Raw genomic sequence first — 24718 nt, forward strand, 5'->3', positions numbered from 1 at the left:
TTATAATGGACCAGAACATCCTTGAGTTCTTGAAGCATAACTGAGCTCTTAAAGATAATTGAAATCAATTTTATGATCTGAAAATTATTATAAATCATCTATTAAGTCTTAGATTTGTCTTCCTAGTGAGCTTAACAACAGCTCTAAAAAGCATAGTCTCTCCTCTGCTAGTTAAAGTCCCCCCTCCAGTTTCTTTATTTCAGCTTCATTCTCTAACCTGCATAATCATTTGAATAGAAAATTGATTATTGATTTTTAAAATACTGGATTATATTATCATTCAAGAAGGAAGCCAGCCAAGGAACATTATCCTTGATAGTATCTGAAAGTTATATGCATAGGTTTATTCAATACATTTACAATGTCTAAGCACTTCATCCTACACATAGAACATTATATATTCATCTGAAATATTTATCTAATCATATTATTATATATAAAATATTCCTACTTGTAATATTGCATTAACATGAAGCATTTACCTCATTGAATATGTTGTCAACAGGCATGTTTGACTTTAAGTTGGCCGGGGGGGATAATATAGATAATGAACCAGTATTTATCATCGACATTTATCAAGCTAATCATTCAATATGTGTGTGAGGAGTGCTCTGTATGTTATATGTTATGTTGTTAAAGCCAAGAGCATGTTTTGTGTATGAATTACAGAGACGGAGGGCTTATTATATCATCATTTCATCACCCAGGAACCTGCACTGAGCATGAGATTATCACTGTATGCAGTATATAAGAATTTAGGGTTCAGCATATTTTTTTTGGTTTAAAGATTTAGCTGTATCACAGAACATCAAGACTGCTGTCTTGTTATTTAGAAAATGTGACCGATGTCAAATGTAGGACTTAACTTCTTACTGGAACCAAAGAAGTATAATACCTTATCAAGAGATCACTTTATAATTGCAAAGATCTAATATTTTCACTTGGGCAATCTGTGATTTATGTGCAACATATACATTTCTCATCTAATCATTTAGAATTTATAATTGTCAACAAAACTTAGATTTTATTATTTTATATCTTGTGTATTTATTCTTTTTGAGAAACACTAGGTTAAGGGACTTTGGAGTCAGGTAGACTAGAATCAAATTCAGGCTCAACTAATTATAAGTGATGTGGCTGTGAGCAAGTCAGTTTCATTTTCTAATTTGTAATATGAGGGTTATTATATAAGTACCTTGCGAAACTACTGCAATGTTTGAAATTGTGTGTGTATGAGTAAATACATATGTGTATGTATGTGTGGGCATATATATGTATAAATATTTATTATGTGTACATGTGGGCTTTCCTGGTGAGTCAGTGGTAAAGAATTTGCCTGCTAATTCAGGAGATGAAAGTCTGATCCCTGGGTCAAGAGGTTCCCCTGGAGAAGGAAATGGAAACCCACTCCAGTATTCTTCCCTGGGAAATCCCATGGACAGAATAACCCGGCAGGCTGCAATCCATGGGGTCTCAAAAGAGTCAAACATGACTTAGTGGCTAGACAACAACAGCAACAAATGAGTGTATGTAAAATATCTGGCATATATAAACATTTATTATATATTACTGGTGCTATTATTCAACTGGGATACAAACTATGATTAGCAACATAGTTTTAATTGCAAAATAAATTTTATTAAAAGCATCCATTTATAAAAGTAATGATTGCAATTCTTATGCTACTGCCTCCTGTTAGTTTAAGCAACATGGGACTATAGGGATTATTCCAATATTTACTATTAATAAATTATAATAGCACTTTTCTTACCTTTGTAGTCCACCATAAAGTTATGGGATGTATTTTGCTGAAGAAATAATGAAACACTTATTTTTAAAAAATAAGTGCATATTGGGTACATGAAGACAACATAACCTATATTTGGTGTATGAGATGTATCAGATGCAAAAGTGGAGCTGAACTACAAATGCTAATCTGGAGTACCAGTGGATCACATTCTATTCCTACATCACTCTGCCAATCTATTTTCCAGTTTATGCACTTGCAAAGTATTTCAAGTTTAGATGGAACAGTGTATTGTGATATAAATTACAGTAAGCTTAGAACTAGATTTATGCTTGAAGTATATATCTGTCCCTTTTCCTCTTTTCTCCTTTCTTCCCTCAGTTCTCCTTATTCCTTCTTTTCTCTCTCAATCTTGCCAGATATATGTAGTACAAATATACAGAGATCTGCATATGTTACAGAAAAAAGACAAATATGTAGTTTACAAACTTTCATAAACAACCTGATATGATGATACCATGTAAAGTTTATGATCTACCAGTAGTGAAGATTGTTTACTGGTTACATTTAATACTTCATCAAGGACAGTTTTGTCTGTGATTTAGAGTTTGCAGAAAATGAAGCAAATACCATTGTTAATTTACATTACTTCAAAAAAATGGTTCATAGTTAGATGTCTACTTTGATAAGAGTGAATAAATAGGCAAAAAAATACAGTGCACCATGGCCTCTTAATTAAGGGGCACTGTATTAAACATGGTAACTTTGAATAAGGAACTGTACTAATGCAGTGTTTCTGGTATCTAAAAGCATTAGAAGTCATATGTTTACATTTTCATTTTGATATTTGGCAAAACTAATACAATTATGTAAAGTTTAAAAAATAAAATAAAATTAAAATTAAAAAAAAAAAGAAGTCATATGTTTTTGGTGACATTTATATATATTGGGCAATTGATTTTACCATTTTTCTAAACACAGAATCATTCATGTCTTTGTGTGTGTGTGTGTTTATTAATTTATTTTTTATTGAAGGATAATTGCTTTACAGAATTTTGCTGTTTTCTATTAAACTCATCATGAATCAGCCATAGGTATACATATATCCCCTCCGTTTTGGAACTCCTTCCCATCTACCTCCCCATCCCACCCCTCTAGGTTGTTACAGAGCCCCTGTTTGAGTTTCCTGAGCTATACGCCAAATTCCCAAATTCCTGTTGGCTATCTGTTTTACACATGGTAATGTAAGTTTCCATGTTCCTCTTTCCATACATCTCATCCTCTCCTCCCCTCCCCTTGCCCAGTGTCCATAAGTCTATTCTCTACGTCTGTTTCTTCATTGTTGCCCTGTAAATAAATTCTTCAGTACCATTTTTCTTGTGAAAGAAGGGCTTCCCTCATAGCTCAGTTGGTAATGAATCTGCCTGTGATGCAGAAGACTCTGTTCCATTCCTGGGTCGGGAAAATCCCCTGGAGAAGGGAAAAGCTACCCACTCCAGTATTCTGGCCTGGAGAAGTCCATGGACTGTATAGTCCATGGGGTTGCAAAGAGTAAAAGAAAACCAGTGAGGAATATTTTAGTAGAAGAGAATTAGCTTTAGAAGTATGGTTTTCTCTGGTCTTGTTTTGAGAAATGAATTTGTTTCATTATTTTTATTTTTCTGTTTTCTGGGTAAACTTTAAGGTAGTACTTGCTGGATCGGTAATTGATATTTTTATGTGAGACTGATCCAGATACCAATACCTTTCAGTTCAGTTCAGTTCAGTCGCTCAGTCGTGTCCGACTCTTTGCTATGCCATGAATCACAGCACGCCAGGCCTCCCTGTCCATCACCAACTCCCGGAGTTCATTCAGACTCACGTCCATTGAGTCAGTGATGCCATCCAGCCATCTCATCCTCTGTCGTCCCCTTCTCCTCCTGCCCCCAATCCCTCCCAGCATCAGAGTCTTTTCCAATGAGTCAACTCTTCGCATGAGGTGGCCAAATTATCATCTAATTTGCAAATGTTTCTTATATTTTGGAAGACAATTCTAGAAGAAAATGATAATTTAGCTATGTAAATTAGCATTACTTCTTTAGCATATTAAACCAATAAACTTGAATTAATGTAGTAAGACTTTTTCAAATATTTATCAATATATGCTGATTTTATAATTTTTTAAAATTGCTACAAAAATTTGATGACATCTTTGTATAGGTACATGGGAGGAAAAGTCAAAGTTTATGGTTTGTGAAAAGTTCTCTTTTAATTACAGGATATATCTGGTCTTACAAGGGTTTCCAAACTTGAGTCAAATAAGCATGTTGTGTCATCAGAATACACTTGCTCTTTCAACAGCGGGTTATCTGTCTTGTTATAGTACTGCTATAAACCTAATATATAGATTATATGTAAATGACAGAAGTTCGTTAGAAAAGAATTGATATAATCTTAAAAATTAAACAAAAATGGCTTTCTGGTGGCTCAGATGGTAAAGAATCTGCCTGCAATGCAGGAGACCTGGGTTCAGTCCCTGGGTTGGGAAGATCCCCTGGAGGAAGGCATGGCAACCCACTCCAGTATTCTTGCCTAGAGAATCCCCATGGACGAAGGAGCCTGGTTGGCTACAGTCCATGGGGGTCACAAAGAGTTGGACATGATTGAGTGACTAAGTACAAAATTAACAATTTCACAAATTAAATGATGCTTAGTGAATAAAGGAAATTTTCAGATAAATCATATTTTTCAGTGGCAGATCTATGCAGTCATTTGCAAACTAGACTTTACTGTGTTTAGTGCAATACATTGTTCCTTTAACATTTGTCTTCCCTTAATTAATGGTTTTACATTATATCTAAGTGACATTGAATTGTCTAGACTTGTGGAATACTATGAGGTGGACTGTATGTGTCCAGGCATGTAAAAACACCCACATAATACAGCTGGCCTTCCAGATCCATGGGTTCAGCATCTATGAAAAAGAAGGACCAGCTGTAAGGGAACTGAGCATCTGTGGATTGAGGGTTTGGGGTCCTAGAACCAATTCCCATGGATACTGAGAGATGTCTGTAGTCTCCCTGACCTTAAAGCCAGGGTGAGTTCTTTCAACACTGGCATAGGAAACTCAGGGCACAAATCACACAAACTTTTGAGATAGTTAATGAGAAAGAGAGGAAATACAGAAACTTTTGAGAAAGCCAGCGTGCAGCCAGAAACAGCAGGTATGGCCATATGGCAATTGAATTAGAAAAGAAATTCTTGCCACATTGCCTTCCAGAAGATAGTCAGGCCCAGGCAGCCCTTAGGGATGGATGATTTATTCAGCACATGTTAAGTCTTTCATATTGCCTCATTCGCTGTTTAGTTCTCCAGGGAATTTAAATCTATTGTACTGAATAGATATTGAAGAATTTTCTTTCAAAAAAATTAAAAAAACACTTATATAGTAATTTTATTTATACCAAATAGATATTGAAGAATTTTTTTACCCTCCTCCCTAAAGAAAACTTCTAAAGTAATTTCACTTCTACATTTAGAGATCACTATGCCAAAAGCACATCTATTTCCAAACAAAGCATTTGCTAAGTAGAGACATTTTTTTCAAAAAAGTATAAAAGTTTTGTAAGACTAAAATTTAATGATGTTATTTTAACAACACATTTGGTGAGATTATGTAAAGTTTTTTAAATTTCCTGCTTAATCCAAGATACTCTGCAATATTGTAATTAAAACTACTATACTTAACCTGTATAGTAACTGTTTTCAGAAATCCTCGAAATATATTTCCCTTTGAAAAAATTTTCAGAGAATGTGTTTTGGTTCTCAGATTAACTCTCAAAAACTTTTTTGACCTCCACATGAACAGGGGCTATACTAATAACAGGCATTCTTAAATGTGCTGTTAGAATAGCATGCTTCTGTAATTTCAGAGGGCTTCCCTGATAACTCAGATGGTAAAATATCTGCCTGCAATGCAGGAGACCTGGGTTCAATCCCTGGGTTGGGAAGACCCCTTAGAGAAGGAAACAGCAACCCTCTCCAGTATTCTTTCCTGGGGAATCCCATGGACAGAGAAGCCTGGCTTTTTAGCAACATTTTTGGACTCTGTGTCTGTGTGTGTGTATGTGTGTGTGTGCACGTGTGCTTATGTATGTTTTAATCTGGGGAAATATTCATGCTTTGTCCTTTATTGATCTTAATTTGTGGGAAAATATAATCCTTGTTGAAAACCCTGAAAGACCCATGGATATTTCCTCTGCCTTGGTCTCCTGGCAACACACACGAACTCATTATTAGAGGGGTAACAAACTAGCCTACAGTCAGAATGAAGACAGTGTTCGTATTTCAACCGTTGAGTTCCCTGGTTTGTTTCTGCTTATTGCCAATACCACACTTTTATTTTTCCATGGCCAAACTTTGTTAACAACAGCACAACAAAAAGTTTACTAAGTACTCAAACAAATTAATGGCTAGTAGTTTGAGTATTGATGGCTTCTCTAACATTTTTTCAAATATGATTATTATGTTTATTGAGAATGAAGAAAAATTATGTAAAAAGACAAACTTGTAGTCAGTTTCTTATTGGACTGCAAATATATCCCAGTGTAAATTATTTTGCAAATATTTTACTTTATAGAATAAAGCGAAATTTTCTTGTTTTAAAATCAGGTTTTTTCAGGGCATTTGGTTATTTCTTTACTTAAAAAAATCTAGCTTTTAACCTTTATAAAAAATTTAAGTTACTTAAAAGTAAAAAGAAAAAAAAAAATAAACCTCACTGGCTCTATTGCTCAGATGATAAAACTGTTAGTATTTTCGCAGGTAGCTTTCAGGAATTTGAAAAACAAAGCATATAGCTAACACCTCTTTTGTGCATTTCCAGTCCTCTGTACACCCATATGAGAGGCAATCACTAACCTGAGTTCGGTGATTTTCCCAATTAATTTAAAAAATTGCATTCATATATAAATATATCTGTCAAAATATGAATATTATAGTTCATATAGATATGTCACTTTAGTTTTTCACTAAACTTTGTTATTGTGATCTATTTTACTGACATATAAAGACCCTTCCTCTTCACTTCTTTATAACATTTCATCACATGTACAGAAAATTTTTTTTTGTTTGTTGCTGTATTGACATACATAAATTTCTTCATAGCTTTTCTGGTTCTCCATTATTGTTGAGATTTAATGAGTAGTTACATAATGAGAAATATTTACATACTTCAGACAACATACATGCTGTTTTAGAATGCTTAGCACACCACTGAACTATTTTCTAGTTTGTTTTTTTTTTAAATTATGCTTCAAATATATCCACATGGCAAATAATTTAAGATATGATTTTTAACATCAAAGGTAATTTATTCAAGATTTACATTAATCTTTCTCATAATAGTCACTTCCATTTTGTCTTCCTGTCATCCTGAAGAAAGAAAATGTAATTTCCCAAAGGCTTTAAGAATTGGGGGAGTATTAAATGTAACTGAGATTAAGTGATTAATAATTTACTTTTGGGTCATGAATCAACTTCATGGGATGCTAAGGATCATTTGCAACCTCAGAAGCACTAGCAGTAACAATGCACTTTTTAAGACTCAAGAACTCTCAAAGGTTGGCTGCCCAACCTAATTAAACTTCAATCTTCTGATACCAAATTTATTTCTTCTTTGTACTGAATTTCCTCAAATCTTCTTGACAGGAAAATGTCACTTTACCTGACAGCTGATGGACAGGTTATGTAGCACCATAATTGGAGAGAAAAGGATAGCTTAAAGCTCCTCGACTTAATGGCTATATGTATGGCTCTTTCTTTCTTTTCTTAAGATTTCTGTGACAGACACAAAAGGCCCCAGCAAATAGGCCCAGTGCCATTTATTCCTGCTTCCTCCAGGGGTAATTATCTTATTCCATCAATAGTGCTGTCAGAAATTGGGCACATAATTCAGCATTTAAATGAACAAGCAGTGTAATATTTCCTGTCTCCCAGTGGAATGCTTTGCAGCTCACATTCTTCTCTGTCACTCGCTCACTCTTGATGTATGTCCCATAGCCAGTCCTTGAACGCCTTCTCTCCCTGTGTTTCATTGCAGATGTTGGCTCCGACTTGACACCTACTTCATTTGGAGTTTTATAGGACCAGCGACCTTGATAATTATGGTAAGAACTCCTAATTAACTATGTGTTTCCCAGGTCAAGAAATAAAACTTTCACTCTCCCTGTGCTGACTATCTTTAATTTACGTAGATTAATTTGGGGGTAAGCATGTATTTATTTGACACTACATAACTCAAGCAATTAGACACTCATTAGTCTACTTTTATATTGTAAAATGCTTAATCAAAACCCTCGGGAGCAGAAAACATGCATTTGCACAAGTTTATGCAGTTATTATAGCTCCTCAGGAACCTGATCTAGCATAATCCATTTGGTTTTATAGGTTTTAAACAGTGATGACTTTGTTTGACAGTAGTACATTTTCTTTCTTTTTCATTTGGATAATTTGAATTATAAATGGAATCAAATTGGAAATGTGGCAAAAAAATAAATAACCTTCCTATTCCTTCCAATTCTGTTTTTATATAAATTTCAAAAACTTTAAAATTTAAGAGGATTTTACTTGAGAATGACAAATAAGTTAGGCAAACATTCTGGAATCATGCTTTCTTTTTTATTTTTAAATGCATAATATCTTTCAAATATGAATTGTTTATCCTAATTTAGATACTATTGTTGGTATCATTATTTATATGCTTATCATTTTAAAATACAAGGTTGCCCCAAGTTCTGAAGTATAAACAAAGCAGGTAACAAGGGCATTTTAACATGTGGTTTGTTTTGTTTTATTTGCAGTCATATGGTCTTTCTTGGTCCAGTGATATAACAATGTCATTGGGGGTGCCCACTACTTTAATTCTAGTTTGTTGTAGCATGAGAATTTAACCAGCATTTTATAACCCTTTTGATCTAGCTACTCACAAATATTATGATTTTGAATATTAGTTTTGTAATGCAGCATTTGAACAATAAGTTAAGGTCCATGTTTGGAGGGTGGATATAATATCAACCTGGAATAGGTATTGTCTTTTTTATAAACATATACTTGACTTTGAATTGTTTTATAGTTTCTACAGCATCATTCCAACTGCTGCTGATTTTCTATTTGCATTTGGCATATCAATGCTTTGTAATCCTTTGGTATCTCAAGTTTCCAAGCTGCCTTTACAAAAAGACTAGATGATTATCTGTGATCCAATTATTTTATGAGAGCTAATTTCCCAGAACAACTCATCTGTCATAGAAAATAGACTTACTTTTTTTTCTACTCCAGTTATGCTACATAACAGTACCTTTTACATTCCAGCTTAATGTAATCTTCCTTGGGATTGCTTTATATAAAATGTTTCATCACACTGCCATTCTGAAACCTGAATCTGGCTGTCTTGATAATATCAAGTAAGTAACTTTTCTTTTGGTTTTCTTTAGGCTACCTTACCTTGATACACTAAACTATTCAAGCTTTTAATTGTATTGAGATATTTATGACAAAATGATAAAGATCAATGTGTTTTATTTGCTATAATAAGATCATTTACTGACTACTGCGGTGACTTGATCTGCCTGAAAATAAGTATAGTGAAGCTTTGTCTTCAAAGAGACTTTTTTCCTCCTAAATTCTAATTTAAAAAATGATAAGTTTTTTATTGAAAGTGTGTTAGTCTCTCAGTCATGCGTGACTCTTTGTGACCCCATGATCTTCCCAACCCAGGGATCGAACCCGGGTTTCCTACATTGCAGTTGCATTCTTTACCAACTCAGCTACCAGGGAAGACCAAGGTTTTATTAGATGCATTTATTTATTTTGTCCAGGAAGCAAATACGTAGTTACTATATTGGGCAGACTCCTGTTTCATAGAGCAATAGCCCTACACCAATGCTCAACATTCCATCTCCTACTTCAGAGCAGTGGGAAGAGAGCAAGATGGTACCACCAGCAAGTACCAAAGGAGGGCGTTTACACTACAGGGGAGGAACCCAGAAATTATTAATCTGGGTGTTTACAGAGGAATTCTTATACTGCTGCCCTTCTGTCCTCCTGAGAGAGAAAGAGAAACTTCACATCTCCCTAAAGTAAAATCCTATGGTATACAAATGTGATTTTACCTTCTTTGAAATGTTAACAAATCTTTTGGGAAGTAAACCCCACCAGAAGACTCTCACTATGCGATCATCTTTTAACTCTCAAGGTTTATCCTTTAACGAAAATCTGCTTTTTTATGCTCAAAAAATCTGAAACATGCAAAGATAAGAAAATATCCACATTCCTTTCCTCCCTAGTAGTACTTCTTTTATATATACACAAAAAGAATCCAATTTACATTTTCTGGGAAAAAAAAAAGCTCTTTAGTATTACCAAGAACTTTGTCTTATTCCCTTAAAGGGTGTGACATTTGAGAAAGAATAGTATGGAGATGTACTTTAGTTATTAACATATAGTCTGTATTAAGTAGCTTTTGTAAGTGATTGCCTATGCTACGTGTAAACTGGTTAAATGTTTTTATTTAAATGAATGTACTTTCAGAGTTTTAATGAGGTTGCCTGTAACTTTCATGTGCTACTGACATTCTCCTTGAACTACCTCAGATAGCAGCTCCGTCACCCATTTCTCATCGACTTACGTTTAGCACCTGACATAGTTCCTTGCCCATAGTTAGTCCTCAATGTGTTTTCAGAATAAAGTAATGCATTAAAGACTGTAGTGACAAAAGTGCATTGAAATTAAGTGCTTAATTTGGTTTAAGGGATCTTCTGTCTATAACAGTTGAAAAAGTAGCTAAAGGGTTAGAAAAAATAAAAATATGATGGAGTAAACTAGAACTTATCTACTGTGAGTAATAGTCTTCTGTAGTTTAATATTACTTAGTTGAGTCATTACACTTTTGAATTATGTACAACTAGACTGCCCTTCTAAAATGTCATTATAGTTCCTTGGACTCTTTGTTCCTAATGGTATTGAATTTAGATCAATTATATAGGCACATAAAATATAACTACTTTATCTTAGCATATTTGTACTCACTTTCGTATAAATTATATCTTTATATGTATCTTTATGTAATATAAGAATGCATTTAATATTTTTTATCATTTTTGTTACATTTTAAAGTACTATCAGAAATAAGTGAATAACACTTTGATATTTATGTGACAGCTTTTACCAAATTAAAAATTTTAGAAATGTCTTGAACTTAGTACAGTCACATATTTTAAAAGATATATTTGTTTTCTCATTATTCATATGTATTTCTTTAGGTAATATGAGTTGAATCTCTGTGATATTACTAATTAGAAAAACAAACACACAAAAGCGATAATTACATGTCATAGTATAGAAGGCATCAAATTTTATATTATGAAGCAAAATAAAGCCTTAAATGATGCTGTCTTGATTTGAATTCTGTATAAATTCCTTTATAGTTTACAGCCTTTGGCAAGTTTGAGCCTTTCTCTCGTCTTTAAAATGGGTACAATAATGAAGCATACATACCATCAAATGAGCCATCAAATGAGCAGAGGAATGTAATCATGAATGTAATGATGATGGTTTTTAAGGAAAAGTCAATAAAGTACAAGGAGATAAATAAGGTAGCTGTTATAGAGAATAAGAGGGTAGTTTTAAGATGGAAAGATATGCATATGGATATGCTGATAGGAAAGAACCAGTTTTAAAAGTGGTTAGAAATAGAGGAAAGGGAATATGTGCTATAATCATGATCCAAGGAACTGAGGGGAATGAGATCCAGAATAGTGGGACGATAATTCCACTTCATTCGATTTCATGAGACACTTTTGTACTGAGATACCATAAACCAGCCAGGGGAATTCTTTTCTACTCAGAATGGATAAAATAGTTAATAGATGTGATGTACATATGTGGTAGAACCAGAGTGGAACAGTAAATTGAGGAATTTCTGTCTATTCTCCTCTACAAAGTAAGAAAAATGGTCATCTACAGGTTATGAGGACATGTGGGATAGAGAAAATTAAGAAAGAAGTCTCAAGAAAATATTTCTTAGAACTTTATAGAATTTGAAGAACATTTTATTTCATTCAAAATATGTTAACTATTTAATAGGTGCTTGTAAAAAAAATCACCAGGGCATAATTAAAAAGAAAAAAAGAGAATTTAAGAAAAAGCAAAATACAAAATCTGGCATCCTTTTGTTTTTAGTAAAAATAAGGATCTGTATAATATAAATTTTTAAGTGGTATGGGTGATATGAGGGTATTTATTTTAAAGGCATAGCATGATTTATTTGGAAAATCTTTTTTAGTATGGACAGAGGGCATAAAAATGTATGTTTTCTTATTATGTTTTGTTTTGTAAAGTAATGAATAAGATCCACCACCTTACACAGTTTGCTGAGAAAATAAGCTCACCATGTAAGACCTTTTGCCAGACAGTGTCTTTCTAAAACTATTCATTGATTTATTAAATATGTGTTACTTTTATTATATATGTTCTTTCACAGAGAAGAAATATCTTCTTTATCCAAAATTTGTTGCTTCTTCCCATATTTACTACCACCACTTCCTTTTATGCCACAGTGAACTTCTGCAAAGCTGCTTCAGTGGTCTTCTGACATTTTCCCCCACATTGATTCTTGCCCCTGCCTTCATTAGCTAGAACGATCTCTTGAAGAGTTTAAATCTGATCATGCACCTCTCTTGGGTAAAACTCATCAGTGATTTCCTGTTACTCTAACACCGAAGTCCAAACTTCCTACCAAAGCCCACTAAGCCTTCCTAATCTAGTTGCCCCTTTCTTTCTACAGCTTCATTTTAAGCCATGTGCCCCTCTGGCCATGCTAGATGCACTCACTTTTCCTTCAGGTCTTATCTGCTATTTCTCTACAGACTTTCTTTTCCCTAACACTGCATGACTGATACTACTCTAATTAATTAATCATCTAAAAACTATTTAGTTATATTTTAATTTAAATTTACTTCATAGTCATCATATTAATAATACTTTGCTGTTGTTGTTGTTATGGGGAGAATATTTGCTAACCAGCTGACATGAAGTGTTCCAGCCTACTTGACAGTTAATTCTTATTATAAGTGGATAAATTAGTGTTTGAATTATAAAAAATAAGTAAATAAATACATTTTGATGTTAGTATATGGTATTCATTTGGTTTGATAATGACTATATTAATGATATACTCTGGGAGAAAATAATAATATATTAAATTGCTATAGTTAACATACTTATGCAGGTAGAGGTATTCCACATCTCAGATATAACCAAAAAATACTTAAAACTACATTTCTGTTTGCTCTTTTCTTACTTGTTCTTTGTCTTCTTTTCATCAAAATAGGTAATTATATTTGGAGGAAAAAAATAACTCCAGTCACTTGAATTTTGGGGTTGAATTTCAGACATAAGGAAAATCTAGCCTAATTTTTTAAAAAATATATATATATATATATATATATAATAAAGCAATTAATGAATTGTTACCAGCACAAAAGTAATTTATAGTATTGCTGAAGCATTATGACATGTATAACTTTAATTTTTGAGGAACATTTATAGCACCTGTGACATTTCCCTTAGAAATAAAAATTGATCATTTCTATAGTTATCAACTACTTGTATTGTTGAAAAACTATTTAACAGCATCACAATGACTTTGAATAATAAAAATAAATAATAGGAATTTTTAGGGCAAAGAAAGAAAATTGGTGCCCATATGGAGAGAAAAAGAATCTGCTAAACTTCCCTTTTCTATATCTGTCCCTTTGCCCTTTTCCAGGGACAGATATCTTCTGCATCCAGAGTTCTTATCTTGACCTAGTCCTGTTTTCCAATTTCTGGTATCTCCCCTTCATTATGATTTTGCATGAGTGATGGATTGGCAAACACAATGTCAGATAGTTTAAAAAAACAGTTTTCACTTTCCTTCCTTCCTCCCTGTGCTCTGATTCCTAACGGAAGGTATAGTGTTGAAGAGAAATAACAACTCATGTTATACACAATTTCAATTTGAATTGGTTATATGATCTCACAAGTTACATCATGGCTCTAAAGTCTTAGGATCTCCTCAGAATTAGGAATAATTGATTCTGCTTTATTGAGTTTTGTTATAATTAAAACTATCATATATATAAAGAATGCAACACATAATTTAGTGTTCATATAGTATGGTTTGATTATTTTTAACCAATCTATGTGGAAATACATTTCTGCCTTTCATTCTTAGTGTTTTCCTTAGTGAAATTTGCTCACGCTCTTATCGAAATCTCACTAGAATTTGACTGGCTTTGTTTCTCATGGCCTGATATGATCCTCTGTTTTTTTTTTTTTGTTTGTTTGTTTTTTCCCTTTTAAAGCAAAAGTTATCCTATTATGAAAGAATTAGGCTCCAGGAGTGAAATGCTCATTTGATTAATAAGTAACAAGTTCTGTAGTTAGTTTTAAATTAGGGGGGAAAAGAAGTGTCTCAGTGAACTTAGACATCTGCCACACATAAAGAAATCTAAGAAGGCTTCTGAGTAGCTTCAGGGATGAATAGAAAAATGTTTTACCTTACTGGTATCCATAGTAACTTACTTATTCCTTAACGAGGTAATTTTTGCTGTGTACTGTATTTCTAGATATTTGTAGAAATAATTAAGTCATTTACCTTTGCTAGTACTACATTAGTACTTCATGGAGTTAAGTGTGGTATGTTCTTAAAAACTGAAGGTGGAAAAGTAGAATGATATAATCATTAAAAATGTAACAGTATCCCAAAAACTTTCAATACTCTGATTTTTCTTCTTTATGTTAATATATTAAGATGGAATTATGTATATATATATGTGTGTGTGTGTGTATATATATATATACACACCTTGCTTTTTAAAGTGGTATCATTTTTATACTGAAGTCAGTGCAGTATCTTAAAAAGAGTTTGATCCTTTATGAAAACTGGAAACCTAGTTCTGAATTATATGTAATAAATATATTTGCCTACTTCAATGACCTCTGGATGAGTTTTGAGGAAAATATAGTACTTTCTCATTCTTCTTAAAATATTAACTTGTTGTTCAGTCACTAATTCGTGTCTGACTCTTTGCGACCCCATGGACTGCAGCATGCCAGGCTTGCCTATCCTTAACAGAAGTTTGAGTTTGCTCAAACTTATGTCCATTGAGTCAATGATGCTATCTAAACATCTCATCCCTTGCTGCCCTCTTTGCCTTTTGCCTTCAACCTTTCCCAGCATCAGAGTCTTTTCCAGTGAGTCAGCTCTTTGCATCAGTTGGCCAAAGTATTGGAGCTTCAGCATCAGTCCTTTCAGGGAATACTCAGGGTTGATTTCCAGGTTCCTATGCAATATTGTTCTTTACAATATCGGGTTTTACTTTCACCACCAGACACATCTGCAACTGAACATCATTTCTGCTTTGGCCAGCAACTTCATTCTTTCTGGAACTATTAGTAATTGCCCTGTGTTCTTCACCAGTAGCATATTGGGCACCCTCCATCCTGGGGGCTTATCTCCCAGTGTCATAACTTTTTGCCTATTCATACTGTCCATGGGGTTCTTTTGGCATGAATACTGGAATGATTTGCCATTCTCTCCTCCAGTGGACCATGTTTTGTCAGAACTCTTCACTGTCACCTGTCCGTCTTGAGCGGCCCTGCACAGCATAACTCATAGCTTCATTGAGTTACTCAAGCCCACTCACCATGGCAAAGTTGTGAGCCATAAAGGGAAAAATATTAGCTGTGAATTAAAAGGTTGAAATATTGTTTTGGACTTTCATAAAGGAAGCTCAGTATAGTTTATATAGTCCATGAAGACTTGAAAACAAAACAAAACAAAAAAAAAAACTTGTGTCTCTATTCAACTAATTTTATTCATTGTTTACCTTCCACCACCCAAACTACTACATTTAAATGAAAATGCCATAGATTTCTAATTATTTTAAGCATTTAAAGATGTGTTTCGAAACTGTCACCTCTTGTGAAAAAAATTCCTCGGCCAACACACTTTGCTGAGATGTGTTTTTCCAAAACTTTTTAATCAAATATAATTGTCAATACCCACACACACTGTGAACACTTTAGTTTTTAAAAGAGAACTAGTAATTGATTTACTTTATTCACTGTAATAAAATAATTTTTAAGAATATTCTGAAAAGAATATCATTCAGTGTCTCATTTTCCCCACCTTCCCTCCATTTCCTTGGTCTGTGGTTAAACATCACTGAAAATGTTCCACAAAGTTATCTTAAATGATCGAGGTATATTTGAAGAGTAATACAATCTAAACAGCACTGTTTGGAGTTCTGTGTATTTTTATGACACCACTAGATTTACTTCAAGTAAGTTAAGATTTTCCTCAGGTTTTAGTTAGTCCTTTACTGATTAACTTAATTTCAACTGCAAACATTTAACAATCACTTCTATGGAAAATTAACTTTAGCCACCAGTTCACAAAGCTGTGCATTCAGCCAGTCTTGTTGCCAGTCTCACTGTATCATGCATTTTAGGCTGTATTTTTAAGTTTTGTGAAATATTAAAAGTGTTAGTCTCTGTTTTCAGGCTTTCTCTTTAAAATGCATTCAGATCCCCATGAGATCTTTCTAGAACCAGGTGTTTTTTACATCACTGTGCTTGGCATACTTCATTTTCTGGGAGCTGACACTGAGAGAAAAAAAAAAAAAACAGTTTGAAGGATGACTGTCACAGGCTCACTGGAAAACTGTTAGGCAGTTTACCTTGAGATCAAATAATTCTATCACTTTTTCCCAAAATGATCAGGTTATATCAGGATTAGGATAATCAATTACAGCCTAAGGATGAAAAAGCCTAAAAGACTACCTAAGGGGGGGAAAAATTATTCTTTATGAGAGAAACTTAAAAGCTGGTAACTCCTGTGTTCTTTATATGTTGGCTAAACTCAGATTTCCTTTGTATCCTATATGAAATGTGCAGTCAGACTTTGGGAAAGCTTAGTAATCAGAATTGTTTTATGAAACCAGCATTTCTGTAGTAATTATACACACAACAACAGAATTAATCTAAAATAAGTAGTTATAACAAGGCTGTAGTTTTTCCCCAAAAATAATTAGGAGACAATATTCACTTAAACTTTCATTAGGTCGGAAGAAATACAAGAAAATTATAAATAAATAATATTTATATTCCATATTATTCATATATTTTATTTGTTTAATGTATAAACAGATTTTATTTTTGTCTTTTACTCACTCATTAATTTATTTAATAAATGAAAAGTCATAAAATTTTGGATATGTATTGAAGATATAACTTACCGAATTGCTAATTTATTTACACAGACTATAAAAGAAAGGTTCTTATGCAATATTGCTCTGTACAGCATCGGACCTTGCTTCTATCACCAGTCACATCAACAGCTGGGTATTCTTTTTGCTTTGGCTCCATCCCTTCATTCTTTCTCGAGTTACTTCTCCACTGATCTCCAGTAGCATATTGGGCACCTACTGACCTGGGGAGTTCCTCTTTCAGTATGCTATCATTTTGCCTTTTCATACTGTTCTTGGGGTTCTCAAGGCAAGAATACTGAAGTGGTTTGCCATTCCCTTCTCCAGTGGACCACATTCTGTCCCATCTCTCCACCATGACCCGCCCATCTTGGGTTGCCCCACGGGCATGGCTTAGTTTCATTGAGTTAGACAAGGCTGTGGTCCTAGTGTGATTAGATTGACTTGTTTTCTGTGAGTATGGTTTCAGTGTGTCTGCCCTCTGAAGCCCTCTTGCAACACCTACCATCTTACTTGGGTTTCTCTTACCTAGGGCGTGGGGTATATCTTCACAGCCACTCCAGCAAAGTGCAGCCATTGCTCCTGACCTTGGACGAGGGGTATCTCCTCACTGCCACCCTTCCTGACCTTCAACTTGGGATAGCTCCTCTAGGCCCTCCTGCCCCGCGCAGCCAGGGCTCCTTGTACTTGGGGTAGGTCCTCCCAGCCATGGCCCCTGGCCTCGGGTGTGGGGGTGCTCCTCCTGGCCGCCGCCCCTGGCCTTGGGCATGGGGGCTTGGGTAGCTCCTCCCGCCCGCCGCCGGTGGCCTCGGTCTCCCATCACTTCATGGGAAATAGATGGGGAAACAGTGGAAACAGTGTCAGACTTTATTTTTCTGGGCTCCAAAATCACTGCATATGGTGACTGCAGCCATGAAATTAAAAGACGCTTACTCCTTGGAAGGAAAGTTATGACCAACCTAGATAGCATATTCAAAAGCAGAGACATTACTTTGCCAAAAAAGGTCCGTCTAGTCAAGGCTATTGTTTTTCCTGTGGTCGTGTATGGATGTGAGAGTTGGACTGTGAAGAAGGCTGAGCACCGAAGAATTGATGCTTTTGAACTGTGGTGTTGGAGAAGACACTTGAGAGTCCCTTGGACTGCAAGGAGATCCAACCAGTCCATTCTGAAGGAGATCAGCCCTGGGATTTCTTTGGAAGGAATGATGCTAAAGCTGAAACTCCAGTACTTTGGCCACCTCATGCGAAGAGTTGACTCATTTGAAAAGACTCTGATCCTGGGAGGGATTGGGGGCAAGAAGAGAAGGGGATGACAGAGGATGAGATGGCTGGATGGCATCACTGACTCAATGGACGTGAGTCTGAGTGAACTCCGGGAGTTGGTGATGGACAGGGAGGCCTTGCGTGCTGCGATTCATGGGGTCGCGAAAAGTCGGACACGACTGAGCGACTGATCTGATATGATCTGATAAGAGAAAGGAGTAGAGTGTGATTCCAAGATTTTTGGCATTGGGTATTGAGATATGACTGTAGAAAAAAGACACACTGGGGACAGGTTAGCAGATTTGGGAGGGGAGTTGAACAACATAAGTTTGAAAGACTTACTAAATATTGCAGTGTAGATGATGCATAAGAAGTTGTAATAATGAAGAGAGCTGAAGATTTAAATTTGAAATCATTGGTATATAGATTTGATTTGATTTTTGCATTTAGTGTTTTTTAGGTATTAAATATTGATTTTATTTTATATATCTTTATTCCTTTCTATAATGGTACATGATTCTGCTTTTTTTTTTCCATTTATGACAATGATATATTTCCTGTTAAACCATTAAGCAAAGTGAGATGATTTTTAAAAAATTAATAATGTAAAGGTGGTATGCAGACATGACAAAAGCTTAAGATAGTGATTTACCAGTCAGATTGGTTTGTGTCACTTGTCATGGTATGTTACTGTTAGGATATCCTTGCTGTGAGTATATACATCATAATGCTCCTAATGAGTAATAAAAACTGAAATCCAGAAGTAGGTGTCTCTGTAGCTGGTTTAATAGCTCAGTGATGTTAGTAAGTACCTAAGCTCTTTCCATCATTTATCACCCTTAGCATATTGGATATTGTCACTCACAGTGTCAACTTGTGGTCCAGAAATGTCTCCTTCAGTTTCCACCATCTTATCTTCAGCAATTGTGTTCAAAAGCAAAAGCAAAGAGAGAAAAGAGTGCTATCATCAAAAGCCTCTTCTATACAATGTTACAAACCTCTGTCCTTAGTACTTCAGGCACTCAGTCTATTAGATCTAATCCTTTGAATCTGTTTGTTACTTCCACTGTTTAATCATAATGGATTTGATTTAGGTCATGACTGAATGGCCTAGTGGTTTTCCCTACTTTCTTCAATTTAAGTCTGAATTTGGCAATAAGGAGTTCATGATCTGAGCCACAGTCAGCTCACAGTATTGTTTTTGCTGACTATATAGAGCTTCTCCATCTTTGGCTATAAAGAACATAATCATTCTGATTTTGGAACTGACCGTCTGGTGATGTCCATGTGTAGAGTCATCTCTTGTGTTGTTGGAAGAGGGTGTTTGCTATAACTAGTACATTCTCTTGGCTAAACTGTTAGCCTTTGCCCTGCTTCATTTTGTATTCCAAGGCCAAACTTGTCTGTTACTCCAGGTATCTCTTAACTTCCTAATTTGCATTCCAGTCCCCTTTGATGAAAAGGATATCTTGTATTAGTATTAGTTCTAGAAGGTTTTGTAGGACATCATAGAACTGTTCAACTTCAGCTTCTTCAGCATTAGAGGTTGTGGTATAGACTTGGATTACTGTGATACTGAATCATTTGTCTTGGAAATGAATAGAGATCATTCTGTCATTTTTGAGATTGCACCCAAATACTTCATTTCAGGATCTTTTGTTGATTATGAGACCTACTCCATTTCTTCTAAGGGATTCTTGCCCACAGTAGTAGGTGTAATGGTCATCTGAATTAAATTTGTCCACTCCCGTTCATTTTAGTTCACTGATTCCTAAAATGTCAGTGTTCACTCTTACCATCTCCTGTTTCAACACTTCCAATTTACCTTTACTCACAGACCTAACATCCCAGGTTCCTATGAAATACTGTTTTTTATAGCAGCAGACTTTTCTTCCACCACCAGTCACATCCAAAACTGGACATTGTTTCCCCTTTGGCTCAGCCACTTCATTCTTTCTGGAGCTATTTTCTCTGCTCTTGTCTAGTAGCATATTGGGCACCTACCAACCTGGGGAGTTCATTGTTCTGTGTCATATCTTTCTGCCTTTTCATACTCTTCATGGGTTCTCAAGGCAATAATACTGAAGTGCTTTGCCATTCCCTTCTCCAAGGAACTGCATTTTGTCAGAACTTTCCACCATGCCCTGTCCATCTTGGGTGGCCCTACACAGCATGGCTCATAGATTCATTGAGTTAGACAAGCCTGTAATCCATGTGATCAGTTTGGTTAGTTTTCTGTAAATTGTAGTTTTCATTCTGTCTGCCCTCTGATGGATAAAGACAAGAAGCTTATGAAAGCTTCCTGATGGGAAGGACTGACTGTGGGGCAATTGGAGTCTTGCTCAGATGGGCAGGGCCATGCTCGGTAAATCTTTAATCCTATTTTCTATTGATGGGTGGGGTTATTTCCCCTACTAGGAGTAATGGAGGTAATGATGACCTCCTTTTAAAGGACTTATCCCAGGACTACTGTATTCAGTGCCCCTTACACCATGCAGGCCACTGTCAACCCACGCCTCCGCTGGAGACTCCTGGACACTCACAGGCAAGTCTGGCTCAGTCTCTTGTGGGGTCACTGCTCCTTTCTCCTGGGTCCTGGTGTGCACAAGGTTTTGTTTGTGCCCTCCAAAGTCTGTTTCTCCAGTCCTGTAGAAGTCCTGTAATCAAATCCCACTGTCCTTCAAAGTCAAATTCCCTCGGTTCTCAGTCCCTTTGCCAGATCCCCAGATTGGGAAATATTCTGTGGGCCCTAGAACTTTCACCACAGTGCAAGAACTTCTTTGATATAATTGTTCCCCAGTTTTTTCTCAAGTCTAATTATCTATTATTAAATGTCTGCTGTGGATATGTCTACATTATAAAAATTCAAGTAAATCTTATGAAAATGGAAGTATTATATTATTGCAGTTCATTCATCCCCAAGTTTTTTGACAGATAGAACTTATTCTAGTCTTTGCTTTTATTTATACCATAGAAGAAATTAATGTAAGAATCTGTTTATTATTTAGGAATTAAAAATGTTGAAATTTACTGTTTTAATCTTTTTTGTTCATTTTTTAAAAATGCAATTGCTGTGCACTTTCCAAACAGGTACATGTATTTGGCATTATCTTGTTTAATTCTATATTGTAAAACTTAATCTTACTTGCTGTTGGTTAAACTCACAAATTCTATCCTAAAGTGTTTTCATTAATTTGTAATATATTTAATATACTTTGAGCTTATAAACAATTATACAAGGAAATAATAGATTTGGAACTATATATTTCAAATATAAATAAAGAGATTTGAGTCACTTTGATTTATTTCCACAAAGATCATCTTTCTTTTAAACATATAAGTCAGTTTTTGCACCAGTGATTACTTAGGGTCATAATTCTTTAAAATATAAAGTGAAAACTATGATTGCTTAAAGGCTGAATGAAATATACGAAATTTCATGGATGTCACAATTATGTGGCTTTTAAGAGCTGTCTTGGTTGCTATAATCAGAACCAACTAGTAAAAACATTTTCTCCTAATATAACAATAAAGTGACTCTGAGAGAGTCGGACATGACTGAGTGACTCAGCACAGAACAGCACAAAATGACACAAATTATTTTAAACTGAAAATTCTATTTACTACAATGATTATCAGCCTATAAATTTGTCTGAAAGTTGACCAAAACTTACGATTTAAAAAATTTGTTGTGAGAAATTTTGCATAAATATTATTGGGCTCAAAGACATTTTTACTTGCAAATCCTAATCAACCCATATTTAAAGCGTTTCTTGGAGATGTTTAAAGAAAATTTACAGGTAATATTAAGTTAAATATTGAATTGCATTTTGAGTCACATACTGCAGGTAAAAATTTAGTCATAGATTCTGAAATAAAAGACCTAAACCCTCTGGTTCTGCCCTTCAGTTCAGTTCAGTCACTCAGTCATGTTGTACTCTTTGCGACCCCATGGACTGCAGCACACCAGGCCTCCCTGTCCATAGCCAACCCCTTCAGTTTACTCAAACTCATGTCCATTGAGTTGGTGATGCTATCAACCATCTCATCCTCTGTTGTCCCCTTCTCCTCCTGCCTTCAATCTTTCCCAGCATCAGGGTCTTTTCAAATGAGTCAGTTCTTCGCATCAGGTGTCCAAAGTGTTGGAGTTTCAGCTTCAGATTCAGACCTTCCAATGAATATTCAGGACTGATTTCCTTTAGGATGGACTGATTGGATCTCCTTGCAGTCCAAGGGACTCTCAAGAGTCTTCTCCAACACCACAGTTCAAGAGCAACAATTCTTTGGCTCTCAGCTTTCTTTATTGTCCAATTCTTACATCCATGCAGCTACTGGAAATACCATAGCACTGACTAGACAGACCTTTGTTGACAAAGTACTGTCTCCACTTTTTAATATGCTGTCTATATTGGTCATAACTTTTCTTCCAAAGAGCAAGCGTCTTTTAATTTCATGGCCGCAATCACCATCTGCAGTGATTTTGGAGCCCAAGAAAAGAAAATCTGTCACTGTTTCCACTGTTTCCCCATCTATTTCCTATGAAGTTATGGGACCAGATGTCATGATCTTAGTTTTCTGAATGTTGAGCTTTAAGCCAACTTTTTCACTCTCCTCTTTCACTTTCATCAAGAGGCTCTTCAGTTCCTATTCACTTTCTGCCATAAGGGTGATGTCATCTGCATATCTGAGGTTATTGATATTTCTCCAGGCAATCTTGATTCCAGCTTGTGCTTCCTCCAGCCCAGTGTTTCTCAAGATGTACTCTGCATGTAAGTTAAATAAGCAGGGTGACAATATTCAGCTTTGACATACTCCTTTCTCAATTTGGAATCAGTCTGTTTTTCCATGTCCAGTTCTAACTGTTGCTTCCTGATCTGCATACAGGTTTCTCAAGGGGCAGGTCAGGTGGTCTGGTATTCCCATCTGAACTCCCCAGGTCAGTAGGTGCCCAGTTTGCTACTGGAGATCAGTGAAAAAATAACTCCAGAAAGAATGAAGAGATGGAGCCAAAGAAAAAATAACATCCAGTTGTGGATGTGCCTGGTGATGGAAGTAAAGATGATGCTGTAAAGAGCAATATTGCATAGGAATCTGGAAAGTTAGATCCATGAATCAAGGCAAATTGGAAGTGGTCAAACAGGAGATGGCTAGAGTGAACATTGACATTTTAGGAATCAGCAAACTAAAATGGACTGTAATGGATTAATTTAACTCAGATGACCATTATATCTACTACTGTGGGCAAGAATACCTTATAAGAAATGGAGTAGCCCTCATAGTCAACAAGAGAGTCTGAAATGCAGTACTTGGATACAATCTCAAAAACAGCAGAATGATCTTTGTTCGTTTCCAAGGCAAACCATTTAGTGTCACAGTAATACAAGTCTATGCCCCAACCAGTAATGCTGAAGAAGCTGAAGTTGAACGGTTGTATGAAAACCTACAAGACCTTCTAGAACTAACACCCCAAAAAGATGTCCTTTTCATTATAGGGGACTGGAAAGCAAAAGTAGGAAGTCAAGGAATACCTAGAGTAACAGGCAAAATTTGGCTTTGGAGTACAAAATGAATCAGGGGAAGATAGATAGAAGAATCAGGGGAAAATAGAGTTTTGCCCAAAGAACACAGTGGTCATAGCAAACACCCTTTTCCAACAACACAAGAGAAGACTCTACACATGGACATCACCAGATGGTCAGTACTGAAATCAAATTGATTATATTCTTTACAGCCAAAGATGGAGAAGTTCTATACAGTCAGCAAACACAAGACCAGGAGCTGACTGTGGCTCAGATCATGAACTCCTTATTGCCAAATTCAGACTTAAATTGAAGAAAGTAGGGAAAACCACTAGACCATTCTGGTGTGGCCTAAATCAAATCCCTTACAATTATACAGTGAAAGTGACAAATAGATTCAGGGGATTAGATCTGATAGACAAAGTACCTGATGAACTATGGACGAAGGTTCGTGATCGTACAGGCAGTAAGGATCAAGACCATCCCCAAGGAAAAGAAATTCAAAAAGGCAAAATGGTTGTCTGAGGAGGCCTTACAAATAGCTGTGAATAGAAGAGAAGAGAAAAGCAAAGTAGGAAATGAAAGATATACCTATTTGAATGGAGAGTTCCAAAGAATAGCAAGGAGAGATAAGAAAGCCTTCCTTAGTGATCTATGCAAAGAAATAGAGAAAAACAATAGAATAGAAAAGACTAGAGATCTCTTCAAGAAAATTAGAGATACCCATGGAAAATTTCATGCAAAGATGGGCACAACAAAGGACAGAAATGGTATGGACCTAACAGAAGCAGAAAATATTAAGAAGAGGTTGAAAGAATACCCAGAAAACTATACAATAAAGATCTTCACAACCCAGATAATCACAATGATGTGATCACCAACGTAGAGCCAGACATCCT

At 35.4% G+C, this 24718-nt stretch overlaps 1 protein-coding gene across 1 annotated transcript in view; it reads left to right on the forward strand.

The window, feature by feature from the left end:
- The window catches only part of ADGRL3 (adhesion G protein-coupled receptor L3), a 900477-nt gene that overhangs the window by 802398 nt on the left and 73361 nt on the right, over window positions 1–24718 (forward strand). Inside the window, exons 21-22 of the mRNA XM_055588685.1 lie at window positions 7827–7893; window positions 9098–9189. Of these exons, the coding sequence (XP_055444660.1) occupies window positions 7827–7893; window positions 9098–9189 (159 nt within the window). The remainder of the gene's footprint in view (window positions 1–7826; window positions 7894–9097; window positions 9190–24718) is intronic.

This window comes from Bubalus kerabau, chromosome 7 (assembly GCF_029407905.1).
Source record: "Bubalus kerabau isolate K-KA32 ecotype Philippines breed swamp buffalo chromosome 7, PCC_UOA_SB_1v2, whole genome shotgun sequence".
Lineage (NCBI taxonomy): Eukaryota > Metazoa > Chordata > Mammalia > Artiodactyla > Bovidae > Bubalus > Bubalus kerabau.